General features: G+C 36.0%; 1 protein-coding gene and 1 long non-coding RNA gene across 3 annotated transcripts in view; both read left to right on the top strand.

Moving 5' to 3' along the window:
* The window catches only part of LOC123866945 (DNA N6-methyl adenine demethylase), a 168,564-nt gene that overhangs the window by 67,764 nt on the left and 75,998 nt on the right, over window positions 1-24,802 (top strand). The window contains exon 4 of one of the 2 annotated variants that reach the window (XM_045908739.1): window positions 6,513-6,599. The exons of the other annotated variant lie outside the window; for it this stretch is intronic. Within the exon in view, the coding sequence (XP_045764695.1) occupies window positions 6,513-6,599 (87 nt within the window). The remainder of the gene's footprint in view (window positions 1-6,512; window positions 6,600-24,802) is intronic. 2 annotated transcript variants of the gene reach the window in all.
* Window positions 8,957-16,839, top strand: LOC123866993. Its single transcript, XR_006796306.1, has 3 exons — window positions 8,957-9,039; window positions 9,251-9,257; window positions 16,828-16,839. It is a non-coding gene; the product is annotated as an uncharacterized LOC123866993 (long non-coding RNA).

Raw genomic sequence — 24,802 nt, 5'->3', positions numbered from 1 at the left:
GATATTTTAAAACAGCTCATACCATTTTATTTTAAAAGTGAAGACAAATTCGTACGATTGTGTGTGTGAGATGTCAGAACTTATAAGAAACTTCTTTATTAAATTGATCAAGCCTGGTAACGGACCATCATTTTTTGAAGCACACCCGTACTGTATCAAAAGGTGCACAAATCCCGCGCCAACATCTATTTAGTCTATGGTTGCTTTGCACATGTCACAAACGCAAGCGTACGAATTTGTATTCACTTTTTTACTCAGTTTGTATGTGGTTTGCCTTTGTGGAGTTTTTTATATCTTGGCTTAACATAGTACCTAAGTACTTACTAATTGACCATTTGAGAAACCATGACTTGTAAGAGATCATTTATGCTTCACCGTCACAGGCAAAGTATCGCCTGTTGGGAGGCTTCGGTCGTGGCTAGTGCTGCCAAGCGATCTACCGTTCCGCTACAATGCCGTGTTCAAGCCGATCAGGGATATTTTAATGAAACTGCCATATCCTTTCAAGTTAGCCCGCTGTCATCTTGGCATCATCACTTACCATCAGGTGAGATTGCAATCAAGGGCTCACTTGTATCAGAATAAAATAAAAAGTTATAATATGGTTGCAGGGTGCTGACAAATCACTTATAACTTATCAGCTCAATTTTTATTGGAATTTGGTTGTATATTCACTAAAATATCGGCATAACCCCGATAATAAGGGTTGACCAACCCTTGCTGTCCCATAATCATAACAAAATAAATAATACCTGTAACCTTAGCCAGCGAAATATATTATGCTCTATTACAACTAAATCTTTCGCAATAAGGTGCGGTCGAAAAATATTTCCCCAAAAGGACTGGGGCGCGAAATTTCGTCTAAAATAAACGCGCCCTTATCGAATTTAATATCTTTCGCTACAGCCAAGAAATGGAAATACGGCATTTAAAAAGATTATTATAAAATTTGCAAAATAATATACCTACCTACTCAGAAACAGTTTTACTATAAGTATTATTATTATTGGTACACAGGTCAAATTTATTATCCTTGAAAAACAGTGTTTCCATTACTCAAATTACTAAGCTTATTAGGGTAAACGCCATATGTTATCCGAATATGATTAAAAGTTATTATATCGTAAAAATATGTTAATTTCCTCAACAGCTTTGCAAAATTTTGATCCTTATTTTGTAGTGTATTATTATTTCGAGAATACTAACGCCATCTGTCGTTCAGTAGCGGAACTAAACGCGTCTTTTGTAATGCAGCCCCTATTTTGAAAGTTGTTATTATCACATACTTTCTCTATCTCAATAATTATTGTTATGATGGTTTGAATTTTTTTGCTAATACTTTAAAAGTGTCAACCTATGAGGCAATTTGCGGTCACTGACAAAATATTACAAACCATTTTAGACATGTTTTAGACTCACAACCCCAAAAACGAAAAATACCAACATTGAAATGTTTTGAAATACATATATACAAAACCTAAAATTTCGTAGTTTAAACGAGAACAATATTATGTTCTTTAATATTAGGACCAAATTAAGACTTCTTAAAAAAGGGTCTTTTAAATTTTAAGGGTCTGAGTGTACAGTGTAAATCCTGACTACTACACGCGAACTTCCGATAGATATCGATAGATATAGTAAAATTGTGTTTCTGTCGCTCAGTGTATTTTAACACTGTACTTAATTTATATTTATGAATTCAGAATTTTTTCCTCTTTCATTTGATATCCCACTCGATAAAATAGCAAAAAAAAATTTGGAGACCCCCACTTTTTTCGCTATAACATCCGTCAGGTTGTTTTTTTATATAAAATGTAACCTATGTCACCCGGACTATAATAACGAATCGATTGACACTTCATTCATCAAAATCGGCTCAGTAGTTTATTCACTCCGGTGGAACACACATAATTAAATACAAACCTACATACATACATAGACTGCTAAAATCAAAACCCTTCTTTTATGCTTTGTAGTCGGGTAAAAAATGACGCACGGTTAAATAAAACAAAAACTCTCGCAATTAACCTCGTTATTCCACTGTACAGATTAACTTTAGAGATTATCTCTTCTTTTTATCTTGCGATTCGCCGCACCTGCCTTTTAACCGATTTTATATAACTGCCATTTTAATCCATCATACCATGACAATTTAGCGAATCATAACTACTTACCAACGGCTTAAAATTACAGCTTGTAACATTTAAATTATAATTTAGTAACAATAAAAGAACGGTTTTTATGTCTAGCTCATAAAAGTTTCGTTACGAGCTTCCTTTTAACTCAGCTTTCAGTTTCCTTGTCAAAATAAACTATCTTTTACAATTGATTACTTTATAGCTGTTATCTACCTACATACAGCTGAAAATCTTCTTATGGTTCTATATTATTTTTTAAGCAACTGAAGAAATATTTGATTAGTAACGATCTAGGTATAATATTATTTTTACCGCCAGTTTGTCCGCGTGGATTTAGGTTTTTTTTAAAATCCTATGGGAAATCTTTGATTTTCCGGGATAAAAGTGGCTAATGTCAGTCTCTGGGATGCAAGCTGTAGATACCTCATAAAAATTGATTAAACAGATTGGAAACTCTTTGATTTGCCTGAATAAAAAGTAACCTATGTAATATTTCCATCCATAGAATCTAAGATACACGGATCGGCCGTGAAAAGCTAGCAGACAGACAGACAGTCACACATTAGTATGGACTGATAATTTTCGTGATCCTAAACGACGACTAAGTACCGTTTGGGGATTCGCATCTGCAAGGACGCTTCCTCCGGCAAAATTGTAGGGTTTAATGACCATTGGGTACGATGACACCTTGGGGCTTCGACTCAGCCCCGTTCTGAGTGACGGAGATCAATGGGGCAATCAGGGCTCGCGTGCCACGACCTGCCCCAACCGGCCCACGCGTTACGCACATTGTGCCACCCACGCGTACGCTACGCTCTACACATGATAGTAAAACCAGCTTTGGGAATTGAGTGGTTTATTTATAACTCCTTAGCATCCTACACGCGAAATTCAGAGGCTCTGTTGTGTTAGACTGAATTTGAATAGCCTGAGGAACTACCTGTCTTTCTTACGTTTTCGAAGGTTAGATGGTAAAAGAGGCAAGATTTTTAAAGCTACAGGTCTACGTGGACGAAGTCGCGGACATCATCTTTGTAGTATTTTATATTCATAGGTAGGTATTGTTTTCAATAAATAAATACTTATTACCTTTCGAAACTAAACTTGTGAAAATAACATGAGCGACAACGTCCGAAAAATTCTTTAAATACTTAAGTAGGTACTTTGCTCTGTTATTAAAACGATTTTTCTTCATTCAGTCTAGGAATAACGTAGTTACATTCAAACCCTTTACAGTCAAAGCATTATATCCAAGACGCGAACAAATTGGATTCTTTATGAAAACTTCGTTCGTAACTTTAACAGATTTCAGTAAAAATGCTAACAATCGGAACAAGAAATTGAATATTCACAAAAAATAAAAATACTCTCTGATATGTATTCTTCATGGACATGGTGCCCAAGACACTGGCGCTAGGTATTTCCTTTTTGGATTGCTTGGCTTTCTTAAATATATTATTTTGAAATAATCCCTATTATTTCTACCAGATTCTAGATTTAGGATTTTAAAAATCCCGTGGGAACTTTTGATTTTTCGGTACAAAAAGTAGCCTATTTCTGTCTCCAGGGTACATGCTAAGTCTGGACGTCAAAATTGGATGTACCTACTTGTATGTTGATGGGTTGGAAAAAGATAACATACACGATCAATTTCGTATTTACAATATTACTATAGTAGATAGATTTAATAGTTCTGAATATATACAGATAATAATATATTCAGAACGAATCAATTACTTAGCAATTATTCAGTGAAAATTAGTTAACCCTTATCTATTCTAATTAAGTCAACGATAACCGGTTATCTTTCTGACGCAGCTGCGTGCGTAACCGTCACTTTTACAAGTTTACAAGTTTAGTGTAAGTTTCATTAAATCACACGTACAAACGAAAAATGATCCTGGCTCACAGGCTCAAGGATAATTAATAACCTGTGATTTGAATACGAATAGATAATATGATGTTATTGTTAAAGTTTGCAGAGTTTGCGATTTGGACACTGCCCGGATGATGACGGTTAGCTACTAAAAGAAACGTAGCATAATGGCGGTCCTAGGCAGAGCATACCTTCTCCTCTTCTCGGAAAAACAAACCTACCATGGGATTTTAAAACCTAATGTCATTTTTTTTAAAGCTAATCCTGGACAATGTTAACATACTCGTAGCATACCTATCTACACTACGCACTTTGCTCCTAACAGATACAGAGAAAATCATGCTTGCTAAGGACTAGGCAGGAAAGGGTATCCGCCTTTATATTAATCACCTAATATAATAAATCAGATTTGTTTGTGACTTCTTGATACCATAACAGCCCTAACTACTCTACAGATATACATAATATATATTATGTTACACTCGCACATATTACTAGGTACCCTTGGAAAACAAAATTCCTATGACATTTTAAGAACTATTTCTTTTTATAATCTCGAGGGAATATTTATTTTTTCCTGAGAAAAACAGCTAAAGAAGTTAGCATAACGCTCTCTCCATCGCGTTATATCCCTTAAAAATGATAGAGACAAAAATCTCAACTGGCGTTAACCATTTTGAAACACCAACCAATCACAAACATGTTTTCAAAAAACATTCGAAATTCAATTCCAAAATGTTTTTAAACAACATTTGAAATTCAATTGGAATACATAGTTTCGTATTTAATTGATTGGTGTCTCAAAATGGTAAGCGCCCATTGAGATTAATTGTGTCTTGATCATTTGTATGGGATAACGTAATAGAGAATGCTAAAGAGTATACTACGTTCTTTCCGCGAATATAGTCCCGGGTAATGTCAACATGGCACACACTGCAGACTTTTCCCGTAACACATACTGAAAGAAAGAGAAAACTTAACGTGTAAATGAGACGGCGATAGGACAAATGTTGTTCGTTCTAACACAAAAACAGGAGTAACGAACTAAAACGCCAGGTGTGTGGCGATGCCATGTGCTCGGGAACAGGACTATATTTATTTATACATGTATCTGGGTATTCATTTTATCTAGCAATCCGATAGACTTCATGCAACTGTCATTCTTGGTTGGCAGTTGTTTTAATTTTTAGCAATGATGTTAATAAGTTACTATTATTACTTCACTGTAATCTATAGAGTGGGTTTGGGTAGGTAGTGGGTACTTACATAATGTTGTATTGGTAAGCTCACTGATTTTTAATGTTATTGATTTGTTTCTTATTTTATAGATATATCTACCTACCTATACCTATAAAAGATTTCGCTATTAATTATTACGTATAGGTTTGGAAGTCATACATAGTACCTATGTAGTCAAAAAATGTTCAAAAACAGTTCTCACGGAATTTTTAAGGCCCATCCGTTAACCGATTTTGACAATACATAATATTTAGTACAGAGATAGACACTTGCATCCCTAGGACAGACATGCTAATTTTTGTCCCGGAATGTCAAAGAGTAAATTTTTTTGAAAATAGTTGAACAAGTTGGTTCTGTAATAGGTAGGTTATACTATTATTAATGTTTTTAAAAATCAGTCTCATTTACAAAAAAAAAAGAATGATAAAAATGTTAAATATACCTAACTAGTAATAGGAATTTAATGAATAGTTAGGGAAATCATTAATTATTTTTATGATATAAATCTTATGTTTATAGTTGAGAAAATAAATACAAAAAGTCAACTCATATTAACAAAATATTTTCCGAACTTACTCCAAAAAATGTAAAATACTTTTTGTAGCCAATATTATTTTCGGTAATGAAATAATATTTTATTGACGCCATCTACTCCTGCAAGAGTAAATCACTTGTTACGAACTACCACTAGCGCCATCTAGTATCGAGTAGTTTAACTATGCCGGAAAGAGCTTTCAGAACTGTTAGTGTGACGTTATAGATGGCGCTGGTACACAAATAACCCAAGAAAATTGTACATTAAAAAGCTTCCCCAATAGAAACTTTATCACGTGACGAAAAACCAGTACTACATTAGGTATCGTTTGTGCTTTAATGCCATAATTTACTTAATACTGGCAATGTATTTTCTTAGATTTAATTACACATAGGTTACTTTCATAATTAACTTTCAGGCGTGCATTTGTTTCAAAAAAATCTTAGTCTTTTACTATGAGATAAAAACTGTACCTATATAATTTTAGAAATAGAGTCTTAGTCAATATGAAGATCTCTTTTAATAGGTAGGTAGGTAGTGTTGGCTGCAACTTTCAGGCTGCGAAAGTCCTTCATTACTAAAATCACTAATCTGTCGCCATCTAACCCAACATCCATTGCATGTTTGTCTATTAATTTTCCCCCTTATTTTGTGTTAACGTTTCTCCTTTGTTTTACTTTATTTTGCTTTATGTTAAGTATGTGGTGTATCTGTGTTGTTGTAGCTTGTTTTGGCGCCGGACGGGACGCTGCAGACGGTGAAGAGCGAGTCGCGGCGAGGTCGCGGCAGAGGGCGCTCGTCTACGACCCCCGTAAGTACTTTCTATTTTCTTTCGTATCTGTTTTTTTCTGTTTTTTACCCCTTCCTTATCAGTTATCATTACATTATTAATATGGACACCTAATTGTTTGTACATTTGTAGCGACTAATGTTTGTTATGACTAAGAGCGGTTACGCACTCATCCGATCCGAATCCGTGAAAAAACTCGGCCCGAATTCGGATATTGCTTATGCACTAATCCGATCTACATCTATGTCATATTATTTCCGATTTGTATCCGAGGCACGGATGACGGTCAGAACTCGGATGACGGAAGTCGGATCTAGTGGGTAAGCTGCCATACAAATATATCGGAATAATATCGGAATCGGAAGTTATTTTCACGGACTCGGATCGGATGAGTGCGTAACCGCCCTAATTCTTTATAACATTTTAATTAACTCTAAACTTAAACACTTGCATAATAACTACATATTTGCATTACGATTTCAAAACTCTCTTTTGTGAACGTATACTTTTTTTCTCAATGAATAGATCCTAATGATTTCAATATTTTATTTACGATTATTATGTAGGTAACTACCTTTATTGCATAAGAGTTTTGAAACTAGCAGATACCGGGCGTGTGCACCTACGCAAAAAAATTTTTTTTTAAACCACTCTAAAACCATCTTCTCACTATTGCCTTTCTAATGGAACCGGTTTGGGGCACATCGATTGGATAGTTTCAAAGTCTATAACGAACACAGTAACATTTTTTGTGTTTTATATATTAAAAAAAGAAGATTTTGTAGCGAAAACTTTCTACATAATATTTACCTACTAGTTAGTATAAATATCTACCAGCTGGCAAATCATCGAGGTCACCAAACTCGGCCAGTGATAAATCAAACAAAAGCAGGGCACTCTCGCTTTTCCAGCGATGCACGAATAAAGTGCACTGTGTAACCGCGCGCCAAAGCCGCCGGGAAACAAGCGCCCCCCATTATTAGTCCTACCCCCCCATTTTGTAACGGTAATAAAGAAATTACCACATACATTACCGCTTTTATATGGCAAGGTTCAGGCTTCAGACGGTCAGTGCATCACGGTAAATATATCGCGGTATGTTAACCGATATCGAAAATGTCTTCCTTATCGATTAAAATACCGCGATATATTTACCGTGTCTGCTAAATCGTTTCTTTTTTACTCGTATCACGTGTACAACTGAAGTGGTTTCAGCAACCCAAACATAATAAAGCCAGCGTGACAACGCTTTCTAGATTTTATAGAATAAAATCTGTGTAGCACCTAATACTACGTATACTTTCTGTGATCGAAGGCTCAGACTTTTGTTTCAGTTAAAACGAGATAGCGTTATATCGCTGCCAAAAGCCCATAAAAGTGCTTAGTTCTGATACTAATGTCTAAGCAAAGTCAAAGTAGGTAAGATCTATAGATTTCGGCAGTCAACTGCCAATCGGTAGCTCGTCAGCATAAAACATACGATTGCTGCATAATACAGTATTCATTGTTTATGTTGCTGCATAAACAATGGATACTGTATTACAAGTGTAAATTAAAAATTTATAACACCCTCGACAAGTGAAGGTTACAGTAACTAGAAAAGAGCTGATAGCTTTCAAACGGCTGAACCGATTTTCTTGGATCACAGTTAAGAACACTCTCGACCAAGCCACCTTTCAAACAAAAAAAAAACTAAATTAAAATCGGTTCATTAGTTTAGGAGCTACGATGCCACAGACAGATACACACGTCAAACTTATAACACCTCTCTTTTTAATGGGGGGGTTAGTAAATAGAACCGAGCAGACATTCCGTAACTCGTAAGCAAATAAAAAAATCTGCCAATTTATTTGAATGCTGCATAAAATAAGCAATGTATTGCGTCGTATAAATACAACCGAGCGTCGATGTACAATTTTTCGCAGCCTCCGGTCCCACCTGTAGTTCATTCAGTAGGATTTTGAATTGCAAATTGTAATTCAATGAGTGAACATTTTCTCTCATTGTCACGCTGCGTCCTTGCGGTTTTTGTGTCAGTTTCGCTTTTCGAGGGTATTTTCACCTTTTCGGAAGCTTCTAGCGCGCTCCACAGCGATTTTGATACAAACGTAGTTCGGTTCTCATTTGAATACTAACCAATCAAACTCAATGAAATTTGATAGACTCATTCAATAAATTAATATCTGTGTCTGTAATTTGCCAGATTTCTGTAAAAATGTGGAGTTTCAAAGTTAGAAGGGCTCAAAGATTTGTATGTCAATCTTCAAACCCGTGTAACATCAAACTCCGTTTGTGTCGAGTGCGCCACGAATAAACTCCTCTTAAAGGGGTTGAATGTGCTCGATATTACACCTTCAGGCACATATAGGTACTTAAGAGCATCGTGTAGTTGTAAATTTATATACAAAAAACGATAACGTTTTCCTCCCCTTAATGTAGTCCAATTTTCATAAATTTTTCTGTGTTTCCTACCAATTACAATCCGGTTATCTTTAAAACAATAGTGAATAGGCACCTTCTAGGTAAACGCGTCCCATCTTAGACCACATCATCACTTTCCATCAGGTGTGATTGTGGTCAAGTGCTTACCTATAGTGAATTAAAAAAAAAGAAATTTTTAGAAATGTTACAGATTATAATGAAGAACTATGCTCATTCGTTTCAATTTAAAGAAATATTGTAAAATACCATAGAATTAATTTTGAAATGTTTCCACTTGGAGTGCAGGCTGCAGCTAAAGTGTTTCAACGCTGTAATTCTATCAATGTTTGTGAAATATAAAATCGTATAACTTATAAACGTGTGTTTATCTGGTGGGAGGCTTCGGCCGTGGCTAGTTACTATCCTACCGGAAAAGCCATACCGCCAAGCGTTTTAGCGTTCCGGTACGATGCCATGTAGAAACCAAAAGGGTATGGGTTTTAAATAAAAACTGCCATGCCCCTTCCAGGTTAGCCCACTTCCATCTAAGACTGCATCATCATCACTTACTACCAGGTGAGATTGCAGTCAAGAGCTCTAACTACATTTGATTTTTAAACGCGCAATGGACACGTTACCAACGCGCGTTGTATTTGCCCAAGCCTTCGAGGTAGGTCGGATCCGTTCGGCTGAAGTTTGATAAGACTTCACACAGTTCTCTATTTATCACAATATTGGAGGAAATAGGAATAGTTTCCTTCAGTGTAGTCTTCAGTGAGTCTATGTTACTTAAAACTGTGAAAGAATAACTTTTGAACAGAAACCTATATGCTCTACTATAATATATAAACACTACATGTTTTGATTTTCCATTCCATTTCATTTCATTTCATTTATTTGCATATATTGATGTTACATATTGGGTATGTAACATTGTATGGGTATTGCATATGATTGGGTACAGTACATACAATCTGCCATGGTGTGGCGTGCAAAATAACTTCTTATTCTTATATCACAATGTAAAAAAAATATATCCGTTTAGCCCAAAAAAATAAAATCTGTCAATTAAATAATAGGTATAGTAAATATTAATTAATTTTTTTTTTTTTATTTTTTTATTTTTTTTTTTATATTATATTTTGTATTTTTTACTGTTTATATGGGTCCCTAACCTGCAATAAAACGATTTTATTTATTTTATTTATTATTTATTAAATCTATCTACCCGAACGGGAAATGTACTAGTAAATTATGAATCTACTTTATTGTGAAAACTTTATTGGTTTAATGTAATTATTTAGACTAAGTATATGTATTGCTGCTTGTTTTCCAGATAAATAAATAAATAAAATAATCTTAAAAGAGTTGCCAGAACATTATACATAGAGTAGCTAGAATAGCAACGCGATTTCCGGTTTACGTTTTTCCGTCCGAGTCATTTCTACTCCCTATAATACTTAGTACAAATTAGTTGATTGAAAGTACATTAGCTTAATAGACTGCTGCTTTAGGTTTTGTAGATTTTATATTATTTGTATTCCTTTTATAAGTCCGTTTTAAAATTAGGAATACGAAAAATTCAGTCATTACTAACATTTTCTGGTTTAAACTTTATTAGGAAAATTATTAGAGACTAGGCAAAACTTTGAAGATATAAATCTTCTTGGAATGGAAATTGGCCATGAAAATTTTGGGAAACCTTGCTATTTACAAGGAACCAAAACTTAATTTGCTATAAATCGCTAAAACAATTAATTCCATGAAACGATTCCGTTGTTTCAGCGGGTTATAGCAAAATAAGCTTTTGGTTCCTTGTATATCATGGTGTTCTGCAAATAATGCCTGCTTCTATACAAATCCATACTTTATTCCTTGTCTTATAAGAATCTCTGTGTAAATTTCAGCTTTCTAAGTCCAAGGGTATATCTGGTCGTTGATGATTCTGTCAGTAATTCAGGCATTTCCTTTTAATATTAATTTAGATTACAAATCTTTATCTTATATATATCTTATCTTACTTTGAAAATTAAAACACATTTTAATATTTTTTTCTGTGATGTAACTACAAATTCACGGTTTTCAGATTTATTCCTTTACTTGTGCTATAAGACCTACTTACCTGCCAAATTTCTAAAAGATTCTAGGTCAACGGGAAGTACCCTATAGGTTTCTTGACAGACACGACGGACAAACAGACAGACAGACAGACGACAAAGTGATCCTATAAGGGTTCCGTTTTTCCTTTCGAGGTACGGAACCCTAAAAATGTATAGCAGTAAAAACATACTTCATTTTACACAGAATGCTCCCGAAAAAACAAAGTTGCAAGTAAAAGTAAGAGGAAAAGATTGCGATTTTAGACGCTTTGTGAGTTTCGCTTTGGTTTCGTTTGACAAAAATCTACAAAAGCTTCGGCCAGTGACAGTGCTACAAACAACATGCAATATGTAACTAGTCTAACTTTTAGACCAACATTCTGAAAATAGGTGACGTACGTTATGCATGTAGACATATTATAGAAGAAAGAAAGAAAAACTGTTTATTTGCTTACACAAACATATGTTATCTACATATATAATAATATAAAAAAAACTAAATTAAAATCGGTTCATTCGCTTAGGCGCTACGATGCCACAGACAGATACACAGATACACAGATACACAGATATACAGATACACAGATACACAGTTACACAGACACACAGATACACAGATACACACGTCAAACTTATAACACCCCTCTTTTTGGGTCGGGGGTTAAAAATAAATAAAATGAGATACGTGGTGAGTGGTACCAAAATGGACTCCACTCAGCATTTGCTGCGCCTGTGTCGGGAACGCAGGCACAGCGCTGGTCTTTCGTGAAGCCAGAAGTTTCGGTCAGTATCTATGATAGAATACATCTAAGTACAAAGAAAGTGATTAATAGATTGGGTTAGTATAACAATTTAATAGTGAAAGTGGTTAATGGATTGGGTTAGTATCACATATTACAAGTATACATTGGTGTCGGAACCTAGCTCTGTTCAAGTAGCCATATAGTGAGGAAAGTCTTGCTTGTTTGCTGTCTTTTCACGGCCCATCCGTTTAACAAATAGCTTGTATACCCCTGAGACGGACATAAGCTATTTTTTGTACCGGAGAATTAAAGCGAAATTGATTGACAATTGACCTTGGGTATCGCCCTTTGATATGAAACTTACAAGGGCATTGGTTAACAGGGCTCTTTCCGTCACTTACTCCATACAATCGTAGCCCCAATTTCATTTGAATTTTAAACAACCAAACTCCATGAAATTTTGCAGACATATTCTAGAAACTAATATCTGTGCCTGTGGTGTTTTAGATTTTTCTAAAAATATGTTGTTTTAAAATTACAGGGGCTCAAAGATTTGTGAATTTTTAAGACCGCGTTACTTTGAAACCGAATATTTTAACGGAAATCTGGAAAACCACAGGCATAGATATTAGTTCCCGGAACGTTTCTACAAAATTCCATTAAGTATGGTTGGTTAGTATTCCAATGAGAGACGAACTACGTTTGTATGGAACGAGTGACGGAGAGACCCCTCTGAAAGCGTCAACATACATCGTCATTTAAATACTCGTAATAATCGCAATCAAGTCTAACATATATCATCTAGATTACAAATCACTGCAAATCTCATAATACTCGCTGCATGCCCGCCCTAAAAAGCATGGCCCTTTAGCCAAGAAATAGCCAGCTCTTCTAATGTTCTTAGTGAGGTAATTAGACACGGTGAAACGTATTGTAAGAATAACTAATTTTTAGAAGAAAAACCGATTGGCAGATATTCAAAGTATAGCTTAAGACGCTGGATCTATTAGCTTGAGATTTTGCATGTAGGTTCTTCTTTGTAACATAGACTCCCAATCAAAAAGGATTTTCCGATAGGTATTCCACGCGATCGAATCCGTGGCGGGTCGACTCTTACTCATTAAAAAGATAAATTGACTTCTAAATCACAAACCGGAAGTAGATTATGTAGGTACTAGATTCAAAGTGAAGTTTAACACAAAAGGCGATCAGAACTAACACTGAAACTAATACAAATTCTAATCTCGCCGTTCAATTCGGAAATAAATTGAAATCCGACATAATGAAGACGGCGCATAGATGCAGACGTAGGTACTAATTCCGTGGAGGCCATCTTGCGGTTGCCATGGCAACCAGACTGCGCCGCCCGCCCCCACCGGTGCACTCTAGACTGTGCTATGTCTAGGTAGACCGAACTGAGGCTCGCCTGATTAGCCAATTCGGCCTTTGATACCTTTTTAATCAACGGTCTCACTTTCATCTCATTTCAGGCTTTTTCCCGTGACCTTTCCAATGTTATTTTTAGAAAAAAAAACCCGATTTGAAAAGAATTTTAATTTGTTCGAAGCAACTGTTGAAAAGAATGTGGATATTGAAAATTCCTCAATAGTTTGTGAAAAACAGCAATATCAACAAGTTGCAGAGTCTGAGATTAGATGCCTATTATTGGAAAATACATTTTGAAATAGACACAAACCTTTACAAAATGCTCTCCGTCAAAAATCTCCGTTTGTTTCACAAAAAAAAAAAACTGTCACCATCAATGGGTCTTCTATAAAACATAATAATATGGAGCTTGTGGACTCTGTAAGAAATTACGATTGTAGCTTTATTAAGTTTCATTGATAGAGTTACATAATTCGTAATTTCTTACAAAATACCTAACTGCAGTTCAAATATTATTATTATATAGTTATTGAAGCTTTTGGGTATCGTCACTTAAAAAAATAAAGTATGTACATCCCATGATATTATCAACTACAAATAGTTGGCATTAAAAGTATTATTTTTCAAAGTTTCAAACTACGATTTTTTTGAATGAATGTTAATGTAAGAAGTTTGTAGTTTGTACCTAGTTTCTTAAAAATTACACTGCTTGAATTAGAATTTTTCATTTTAGGTAAGCTATGGTTATTTATCACCCGGTATTTTAATAAAATTGGCCATGCTTGTTCTATAACTATTATTGTATATTTCCATATCCAATAAATAATAGTATAAGTCTTGTTGAAAAACACGTAGAAAATTGAAAATGGAGCGTCAAACTTAAATTGTAAACTACCCCCGTCGCGCGTCGCTTCCCCTCATCTTGCACGTTTGCGAAAACCGACGCTAGAGGCCGCCTACGAATTATAAACTCTGACGAAATTTGCACACAGCACTTTGTAATTGCAAATTTTAGTTGTCTTACGCATGCGCCGAGATGCGATCAATACCGCAGGACTTTATTATATTTTTTTCTAAACAGAGAAACGCAATTTACGCGCCAAAACATAAAAAGTGAGGTTATTTTCTCTATGGTATTTTTTGTATTAGATATTTTTATTAGGGAAACGGACCTTCAGCGTTTTCATTTAAATTATGAATGCTCTCGGAAACTGGGGGTCGGGGGCAGGGGTTTGGGGGCGCGGGAGGAGTAAGGGTAGGGGTCGCCCGCCGCTATTGGATAGTTACTCTAAACTATTGCCTGAAAGTTTCATTAATGCATTCTATTGCCTCGTTATGCATTTTCGGTGTCCCTTCGCCGTTTCAATAGTGGTCTAACTTTGAAATAGTGGTATTGTTTCGGCCGTAATTAAATTTGTAGATATAAGTTCAGTTGGAGTGCTTTATATTTAGTCTACTTTAGTATCGTGCGAGCTTTTAACTAGGTACCTACTTATTCGTCTTCTTATCGTTACAGAATCTTATTCAAGGATGTATGCCTCCAACATACATGGCCATACTTTTTAGTTTTAAGTTTACGTAATTAATTATCGCCATTACATTAATCGTCATTACATTATTATCTTACAAGTTCCACAATTTGGCAATCAAAAAGTTTACAATTAAAATAAGAGATTTGAATTTTGAGTTATAAATAAATGCTAGTGTATAAATAAGTGTAAATTGTATATACGTCAATTAAACAGATATTTTGGCGTAATAAAGAAGGATCATATTCATTTTGGAAAATTAAGCATTAAAAAAAATCCATGTGGATGTAATGAGGGGCAAAGCAGGTTTTACTATCATGACTGACTAATAAGATTTATTATTTACTAGCTCTTGCCTGAGACTTTTTCTAAAAATCCGTGATAAAAAATATGCAACATGTCCGGCCAGGCCTTGATAGCTATCTCTATGCAGAATTTCGTCAAGATAGGTTCCGTGGTTGAGCCGTGAAAAGGAAACACACAGACACACTTCACAATTAAATTATATTACATACGGAAGTATGGATAAGATACGCGAGTTGTCGTAAAAATGTATGAAATTTAAAAAGCTGAGCGATAACAGTATTTCGTTGAGTGGGCGTCCGAAAGCTTTCAATTGTGCTCATGACAACAGCCGATTTTTCAATAGGTCGAGCGTATAATCTGTCAATCGAGCGTGATCGATATTTTTGTAACTTGTTTACATTTTTATTAAAACAAGGTTTAATTTTTATACGACTGCCCAAAAAAGGAGTGACATAATGTTTTCAGGGACCCAATATGTAAGTTTTTTTGCACCATAACTAATGCCTGGACAGATTTGGATGTATGGGGTACCGTTAAAATTCTTACATCTGTATCACCCTGAGTCTGAGAGCTGGCTATAATTATTTTGAAAAAAAAAACAATATAGTGCCGTAAAGTGCCATTTTGAAATGCGAGAATTTATCTTTATTTTTAAACAAAAGCCTAATACTAATTTTCTAATTAATTTGAAGAATGATGGATTTTATCCCCTATTTGTAACCCCTAGAGGTGGAGTTTCTAAAACTCCTTTCTCAATGACTATGACTATATATAATCACACTAATATTATAAAGGAGAAAGTTTGTATGTGTGTGTGTGTATGTTTGTTACTCTTTCACGCAAAAACTACTGGACGGATTTGGCTGAAATTTGGAATGGAGATAGATAATATCCTGGATTAGCACATAGGCTACTTTTTATCGCGGAAAACCAAAGAATTCCCACGGGATTTCGAAAAACCTAAATCCACGCGGGCGAAGTCGCGGGCATCGGCTAGTATGTTATAATAGGAACCTGCAAAATTTCAAGTTTCTAACCTTCTCTTTGCTTTGGGCTGTTCGTTGATAAATCAGTCAGTCAGTTAGGGCAAGAATTTTTATACATATGTACCAGTGTAGATGATGCACACGTTCGTCCGCGCGAATTCACTTTTTTTTAAATCCCATGAAGATTATTTCGACCATGTGTTGACCCAGACTTTTTTATATTTGAGAGCGAAAAAGTCTCTTTTATTAATTTCATGAAATGCTAAAATTGTGAGCTCCAAGGCTTGAATAAAAGTACATAATATCCGAAGATTTGAAATTTTGATACCTTTTCAAAGGCTGCGTTATGCGAAGGCGTTAAATATTTTACAAGCGCCCTTGCTGTTTTGATTACAGCACCGAAACGGCTCTCAATTGATTCCATGAATGTTATAACACGTTATGTAATGCGCAAAATGTTGCCTTCGTTCTCTTACCTTTTACAGCTTGGAAAAAAAGCTTTAAAATAAATTTTGTGCAGTTTACTGGCTTATTTTACTTTTTTTTGTGATTCTTGCAGAATTCGCGTTCAAAGATAATGATTACTATAAAAATCCAGACATACAATGCTCATACAGTAGTATTTTAAAAATTAAAGTCAAATTCAATTTTGTGTAACACACACAGATTACATAGATATTGGCGTAAGGTTTACTTACGGTACTTTTGACACCTACGAGCTTGCTTCAAAATAACGGCCTGTTACCAGGGTTGGATGCGTACCTATAATAACATTGAAGCTAGATAAATGTGCCTTGGCTCATTTTTTGCGCAAAGGGTTAACCTGGCTGTTCAGCGTGAAAATGCAGCCAGTATTTTTGACATCATTCCACGCCGGCTTGATTTGTACAGTAGATTATTAGGTAAGGCTAACTTTGAATTTTACTACAACATTTGAAAAACTACTTAGTTATTATTATTCATAACTAGATTTCACTTTTTAAACCTAGGTAAAATCAAATACTAGTGTACACTAGTATATAATATATGTAAATAGTCCAAGTAAGTATCTTAATTTAGAGGAATTTTATTGTATAAGCTCAAAACAACTTCTGGTTACACCACAAAATGAAAGCTCTTTAAAAGCTCCGCTAGTCTAAAAGTATCATTCCTTACCAAAAAGTGCAAAAATATAAAACACGGAATTTCCTCAACCAATTAAGTCAAGGCTGGCAACATTCGGAACTTAAAAAAAAGTAGGTACTTTAAACAATGCCCTATTGTAACCCGTCTGGCACTCACACATGCGCAAACACGTCATTACGAAAGTTCCACACATTGCATATTTCGCCTGCATTCTACATATACCGGAACATATTTTAAACTCTATGTCTAATTGCTATAAGGTCCGAAATTCGATGAGAGCGAGTTTAGATCTGGGCTTCCTAACGAGCCAATATGCTGATGCGACCCGTACCCGAGCGTTGTCTCCTTCGCCTATAAGGATATGTATATGAAAACGGGCCTTTGAATCGGAAAAATCGGATAGAACACGCTATTACACTTTTATGGCTGACCATCGTTGATATAAAAAACTACATAGATGACACTCAGTCAAAGCAATGGTATTAGTAGGTAATTACTACTTTTGTCACCAGTATCTTATTACATACAAGAAGATGCCCGCGGATTCCCTTCCGTAGGGACTCTTTGATTTTCCGGGATAAAAAGTAGCCTATGTCCTTCCCTGGGAAGTATCCCAGTCTGTACCAAATTTCATTAAAATCGGTTCAGCGGTTGGGCCGTGAAAACGTAGCAGACAGACAGACACACTTTCGCATTTATAATATTAGTATGGATCTAGTAACTACATGTAACGAGATGGTTGACCCGACATCTCTTTGATCTTTCTCTGGTGGCTTTGGTCGTGGCTAGTTACCACCCTACCGGCAAAGCGTTAGATTTAAAGCGTAGATTTAGCGTTCCGGTACAATGCTGTGTAGAAACCAAATGAGCATCAATGGGTTTAATGAAAACCGCCAAACCCCTTCCAGGTTAGCCGGCTTCCATCTTAGACTACATCATCACTTACCACCAGGTGAGATTGCAGTCAAGGGCTAACTTGTATCTGAATAAAAAAAGCTGTATAAAAGATAAGATAATTACTAGATTTCTAACGTAATCTCGTATCTAACGTAGGTATCTTTGATTTTTGTATCAATGTGGATGATGTAGAAAGGAGAGAAGCCCTCTTTGCGACGTCCTTTTATGACCAATGGCCGGTTTTAAAATATGTTTTATATAAGAGATAGAATAAAAATTCTCCTGTTCATGTTGACAGAGCCTTTTTACATTCATTTTTATATAGACACAGACTATGAAAAATGGCGTTCGAGTATTTTCTATGATTTGCAGATAGATTGCAGTTGCTTTGGAAATTCTTACAAAATGCTTCTTAAATAATGCTTGAATAGTTAGCTATATACGAGCCATATGTCAGCTCGTTCATTAAACTTTTTTGACCATCAGTCTGTCTGTCCGTCGCTTCGGTCTGTCAGAGCCTGAATAACTCATGAATTAATGAACATAACTCTTTTTCTTTATTAGCTTTTGCTTATCAATTGTTAGACAGGTCTCCTCGTGTGTACGCCATTCTTCTGAGTGTTGGGTGAGACTCCTACAAGTTATTTCTGCAAGTTTGGCAACATTACCATGACTTTTTTAAATCTTTTTTTTGCCAGGGCTTTATCAATCACCATGTCAGGTCAACGAGATAATTATTATTAGACATGTAATATACTGGTGTCAAAAGTAGAAGTGATGGTGCGAGCGTCGATGTTTCTCTTCACTAAACTACTACAAGACAATAGCAGATCTTTTTCAATACAACAGTCGTTTGAATAGAATTACAAAAAAGCTCACGCAGCGCGATTTGCGACGTCCCGCAAAACTGTACAGAAGCAACAAGTGAATTGGCTCACTTGAATTAGACTGCGATACGATACTGGTGACAAATCCCAAAGAACACCACACGTAATAATTCGAATGTCAGTTATATATAATGACAAAATCACATTTCTTTGTCAGCACAACAGTAGTTTGAATACAAGTGTAAATTTAAAATTTATAACACCCCCGACAAGTGATGGTTACAGTAACTAGAAAAGAGCTAATAACTTTCAAACAGCTGAACCGATTTTCTTGGATTAAGTATAGCTAAGAATACTCTCGATCAAGCCACCTTTCAAACAAAAAAAAACTAAATTAAAATCGGCTTATTAGTTTAGGAGCTACGATACCACAGATAGATACACAGACACACGTCAAACTTATAACACTCCTCTTTTTGGGTCGGGGGTTAAAAATTACAAACAAGCTCACGCAGCAGGATTTGCGGCGTCCCGCAAAACGGTATAGAAGCAACAAGTGAATTGGCTCACTTGAACTCACAGAACACCCCTTGAGCTACGATAAGATACTGAAAATCCCTTGGAACTATAAACGATGGCACCAGCGTCCGTTTACATGTTTACTGAACTATTTGTAACAGTTACTGCTCCGATTGTGTGATATGAGTGTAACCACAACAGTCGTTCAATAAACTGGCTCACTTGAATTAGACTACGATAAGATACTGGTGACAAATCCATGAGAACTACAAGTGATGCGCCACGTATCGGTCTATCTCTTTACTGAACTACTATATACTTACTACTTTTTATAGACACAATAGTCGTTTGGATAAAAGCAAACAAAATCCACCGCATTGGATCCGGCAACAGGATTTGCGGCGTCCCGCGAAACGGTACAGAAGCAACAAGTGATTTAGCTCACTTGAACCAGACTACGATAAGATACTGGTGACAAATCCCCCAGGACTAGCTACTTACTCGTAGCTGCGACGCTGGGTACAAGCTCGTTGCTTACTGCAGACAGACGCTCGGAATAAAGGCTTGGACACACACAACGCGTAACAACAGCGTGGCAACGACAGCGTGGCGCCACAGAAATGTTTGTATTGCGAGTTCTATAAAACTAACAGTCATTGAACTAAAAAATATGAGTTAAAGAAGAGCCGCTTCCGAACCTTAATGCTGTTGCTTCGGCCGCGACTCTGTCTGCCTGTCCGGCTAGCATGGGCAGTAGATAAAAATTATATCCCCGATTACATCCACTGATTTCTATGACATCAGTGGATATAATCGGGGGATATAAATTTTATCTACTGCCCATGCTAGCCGGGCTGGTCATGTCTGCCTTTCCAGTAAAAATTATAGTCCCTTGTAGCTACAACAGTCGTTTCAATAAACCCATAAACGAGCACGCAGTGGGATTTGCGGCGTCCCGCGAAACAGTAGAGAAGCAACAAGTGAAGTGAATTGGCTCACTTCAACTGCGATAAGATACTGGTGACAAATCCCTGAGTACTACGTACTTACTCGGAAATATAAAGCCTTCAACACATACAACGCCTGATTGCAACGTGACATGGCGGCGGCGTGAATGAATACATTAATTAATGGATGCATGAATGAATTATGTATCCAACGCGGTTCCTATAAGTTAGGTTCCTGCAAGGAACTATAATATGAAGGTGTGTGCGGAATCGCATATTTGCATTCGGGCCAGCCGGCCCGGGTACGATCTAAGAAAAATTAACCCTGACTATGGTTTTGATTTTGGTCAGACTCTTGGAAATCATTTAATTTTTATAGTTCTGTCTTAATTAATTTAATTAAGAATAAAATGAGGTTATTGATTTATCATACGTACCACGCTGCGTAGAAATCGATTAGGCATCTCGGTTCCTACTTTAGATTCTTCATCTAACGATACTGAATAAAACAAGTGTAAATTAAATAGTTATAACCCCGACAAGTGAAGGTTACAGACTACAGTAACTAGAAAAGAGCTAATAACTTTCAAAGGGTTGAACCGATTTTCTTGGATTATAGCTACGAGATAAGAACACTCTCGATCAAGCCACCTTTCAGACAAGAAAAAAAAAATCGGTTCATTAGTTTAGGAGCTACGATGCCACAGACAGATACACATGTCAATCTTATAAGTTATAACACCCCTCTTTTTGGGTCGGGGGTTAACAAGTCCTATTACTGTACCTATTAGAAAAGGATTAGGTCATGAAATCCACGAACAGAATCCATCGCAATTTGTGTAGTGTCGTCCCGCAAAATAACGCGGGGAGCAACAAGTGAATAATTGCCTGCACTCGGTGCTAATAAGATTGTAGTGACAAAACCGCTTATTTGAGGGCATAAACCCCCGTGGGGTTGCAGCGACACTAATTCAGTCTTTTGCGGGATGTTTAACATCGATGTCAATGCAAATATGACTAGGTACACTAAAATAACATAACAAATAATGGGGTGGCCATCAGAATTTGTAGCGAACATAAAAAGAGAGGAAACAATTTAGTACTGTGTATCTTGAACTAGTACTAATAAGATTCTGGTGACAAAACCGCTTATTTGAGGGCATAAACCCCTTGGTTGTAGCGCTAGCGATGCAGTCTTTTGCGGGACGGTTAGCGTCGATTTCTCTGCAAATATTACTACAGCATAAAGACACAAATAATACAAATATTCGAGGATCCATCGGGACTTCTACAAAATAGCACAAGGAGCAACAAGTGAATTGTCTCTCTTGAACCCTCTAATAAGATTCTGGCGACAAAACCGCTTATTTGAGGGCATAAACCCCGCGGTGTTGTAGCGTCACAAACAGCCTGTTGTTGTGGATTGCGAGGAGCATTTCGACGTGAATAGTAGCGCATTGAAAAGAGTCAGTCGCATCAAATTGTGTAAGAATCGGGACGATTATTAGGTACTACCTGTTCCCGGAAAAAGGTATAAAATCCTGAGTAGCCGAGCCCATCACTACCCGTACTATACATAAATGCGAAAGTGTCTGTTTGTTTAGCCTTCAAATCTGTAACATCCAATAGACTCTTAATAGATCCATTGATATAACAATGCTTTAATATCATAGATATACATAAACAGATAACGTCCGCAAACCGCACCGCAATGTCACGGCTGCAGCGTGAAAAAATCCGTGCAACAAGTGTTCGCAATAAATCCGTGATACCGATAACAGCTGGCGTGCTCTGGAGCGCGTGTCGACGTGCGTGCCAGAAATAAAACATTAAGACATCCAACTGTAGCATCCAAGAGACCCTGAATGTTAACAATACACGAGACTGTGGTTGGAATCTATAGACTGCACTTTGACTTTGCTTAGACTTAAGTTTCACTTAAAACGAGACAGATTTATGCCAGCAGTATAACTTTACCTCGTTTTAACAGTGCGTTAGTCTGAGCAAATTTAAATTACGCTCTAAAGATCTCAGCCTGTGATCCAATGATATAACAATGCTCTAATATCATAGTTTTATGTATGTGGATACAAACACGGATAACGTTCGCAAACCGCACCGCAATGTCACGGTTGCAGCGTGAAAGAATCCGTGCAACAAGTGTTCGCAATAAATCCGTGATACCGATAACAGCTGGCGTGCTCTGGAGCGCGTGTCGACGTGCGTGCCAGAAATAAAAACACGCCACGCTCTCGCGTCACTTACGCAGTTGAGCTTCAGCACACTATCAACATGCACGACAAAATCTCACTGCACATTCAGGTTAAAAATTGTAATTGCTTTTTAAAAACAAACCTTCTGAATTCAAAAAGCTGTAGTTTAAAAGTGTGCTGTACCTGTGTAACAATAAAAAGTCTCTGTATCCCATTTTAGTTTTGAATAAACATTTGCTTTCAGCTGCCCATAAAAAAAAACCGTTGATTTGTTACATCGATATTAATTGTAATATTATGTTGTCTTTTGGATAGAAAAAGTCCAATTACTTGAGAGCTTTTCTCAGTATAATCTAATGTAATAATATAATCTTCATTTGTTATAGGTAACACTTAACAAAGTCGTATTTGCTTATATCGCAAACTTTTACTCTCGGAAAGGAAAATATTAGTACATAATAAATACACCTATGTTTGAATGGAGACACTAACTGACTTACATATAAAAACATACTATCAAAACTAGACTTACATACTATTAAAGTACCTACAACTCAAATCACTGGGTCATATAAACTTGAGATTTTGTAGATTTGACTGAGAATAGTTTTTTTAGAAATTCCACCCGGGTGAAGCCGGGATGGATCAGTTAGATGCAGAAAATCGTCTCGTGTGTTTCCATTATCCACCTTTCTCACTTTATGTCTTGCCTATACACACGGTGGCAAGACAAAAAGTCGCAAGTGTGCCTCACGTTTGCGAGGACGTGCAAAGCTTTGTATTCAATAAAAGCTCAATGGGCTGTAAGTCTGGATTTCACCGATGCTTTAGCTGTTTTATTCGCATTGACATTGACTTTGCACTGCAGGTTTCAGGGTTTTAGGTTATTGGAAAGCTAGAAAAATCGACACATCACACTATCACACTAATATTATAAAGGTGAAAGTTTGTATGTGTGTGTGTGTGTGTTTGTTACTCCTTCACGCAAAAACTACTGGACGGATTTGGCTGAAATTTAGAATGGAGATAGATTATACCCTGGATTAGCACATAGGCTACTTTTTATCCCGGAAAATCAAAGAGTTCCCACGGGATTTTTAAAAAACCTTCATCCACGCGAACGAAGTCGCGGGCGTCAACTAGTTTTCTATAATAGAAACTGTTATTGGACAATCGGTAGTTTGGAAAATAATAAGTAGTATGGTTTAAGTGAAAATGATGTGTGAATACCTATTTCAAAGTTATCAATTATCATGTTTATATGTATCCAAATATATTTCATTTTTTCAAGTAAGAATCCGCTTTAAATATTATAACTGGTATTTGAGCTTTCAGTTGCATGATTTTTTGGGAAAATTACCCCCAAAGAGGTAACTTAGTTCAATAGGGGTTGTCAGTTTGTATAAAAGTCCATCATTTGTCAAGTTCTATCCATAAATTGATGTCTGAGCTTTCGTTAAAAAAATGCTTTTTTCAGGATTTTTAAAATTCTATCTTCTCTCATTGATTTCCAACTTCACTCGAGCAAAGCCGGGGTGGGTCAGCTAGTTTTAAATATATACCTAACTTAATAAAACAGTATCATACAAGACGATAAGACATAACGATTTAAGTTTTTAAAAATCCCATGGAAACTATTTGATTTTTGCACGATAGAAAGTAACCTTACTTTCCAGGTCTTTAAATATATCTACTTATATTAAATGCGTCCGATTTGTCATTGCGCCATTGCGGCGTGATTGAAGCACAAACCATATTCGTATTAATAACACTTTCGCAATTAGTAGGATACCTACCTAGGAGACTAAACAGAATGTTCGTTTTAATGTGTTCATCTTGTAATATTGTGCACCGTTAGGCACCATTTAAAGTGCATTTTGAAAATTGCTTCCATAATAAAACGTTGCTAATAATCACTTACGAGTAAAAATGCATAAAAACCAGGACAAAATTAGCATGTAAACAAAAATAACGGTGCCATTGTTGAAGATAATAAAATGTACATTATGTATTCCCCGCAAACATGCATTATTCATCGGCAATGTCAATTTCCAGAAACTTCCCTACTACATTTACATATTATCTAGTTCAAGAAAAAACTTATGTTTAATTTAAATATAGTCTATGTGAATTGTGAACTTTTCGAAAAGCTTATTTAAATTTTGGTCTTGTACTTACCGATCTATTTGAAATATTCTGATTCGAGTGGCGTTGTACTTGTGTTCC

This window comes from Maniola jurtina, chromosome 7, assembly GCF_905333055.1.
Source record: "Maniola jurtina chromosome 7, ilManJurt1.1, whole genome shotgun sequence".
In the NCBI taxonomy this organism is placed as follows: Eukaryota; Metazoa; Arthropoda; class Insecta; order Lepidoptera; family Nymphalidae; genus Maniola; species Maniola jurtina.
The sequence above is the reverse complement of the archived record's forward strand: the minus strand, read 5'-3'. Positions and strand labels throughout refer to the sequence as shown.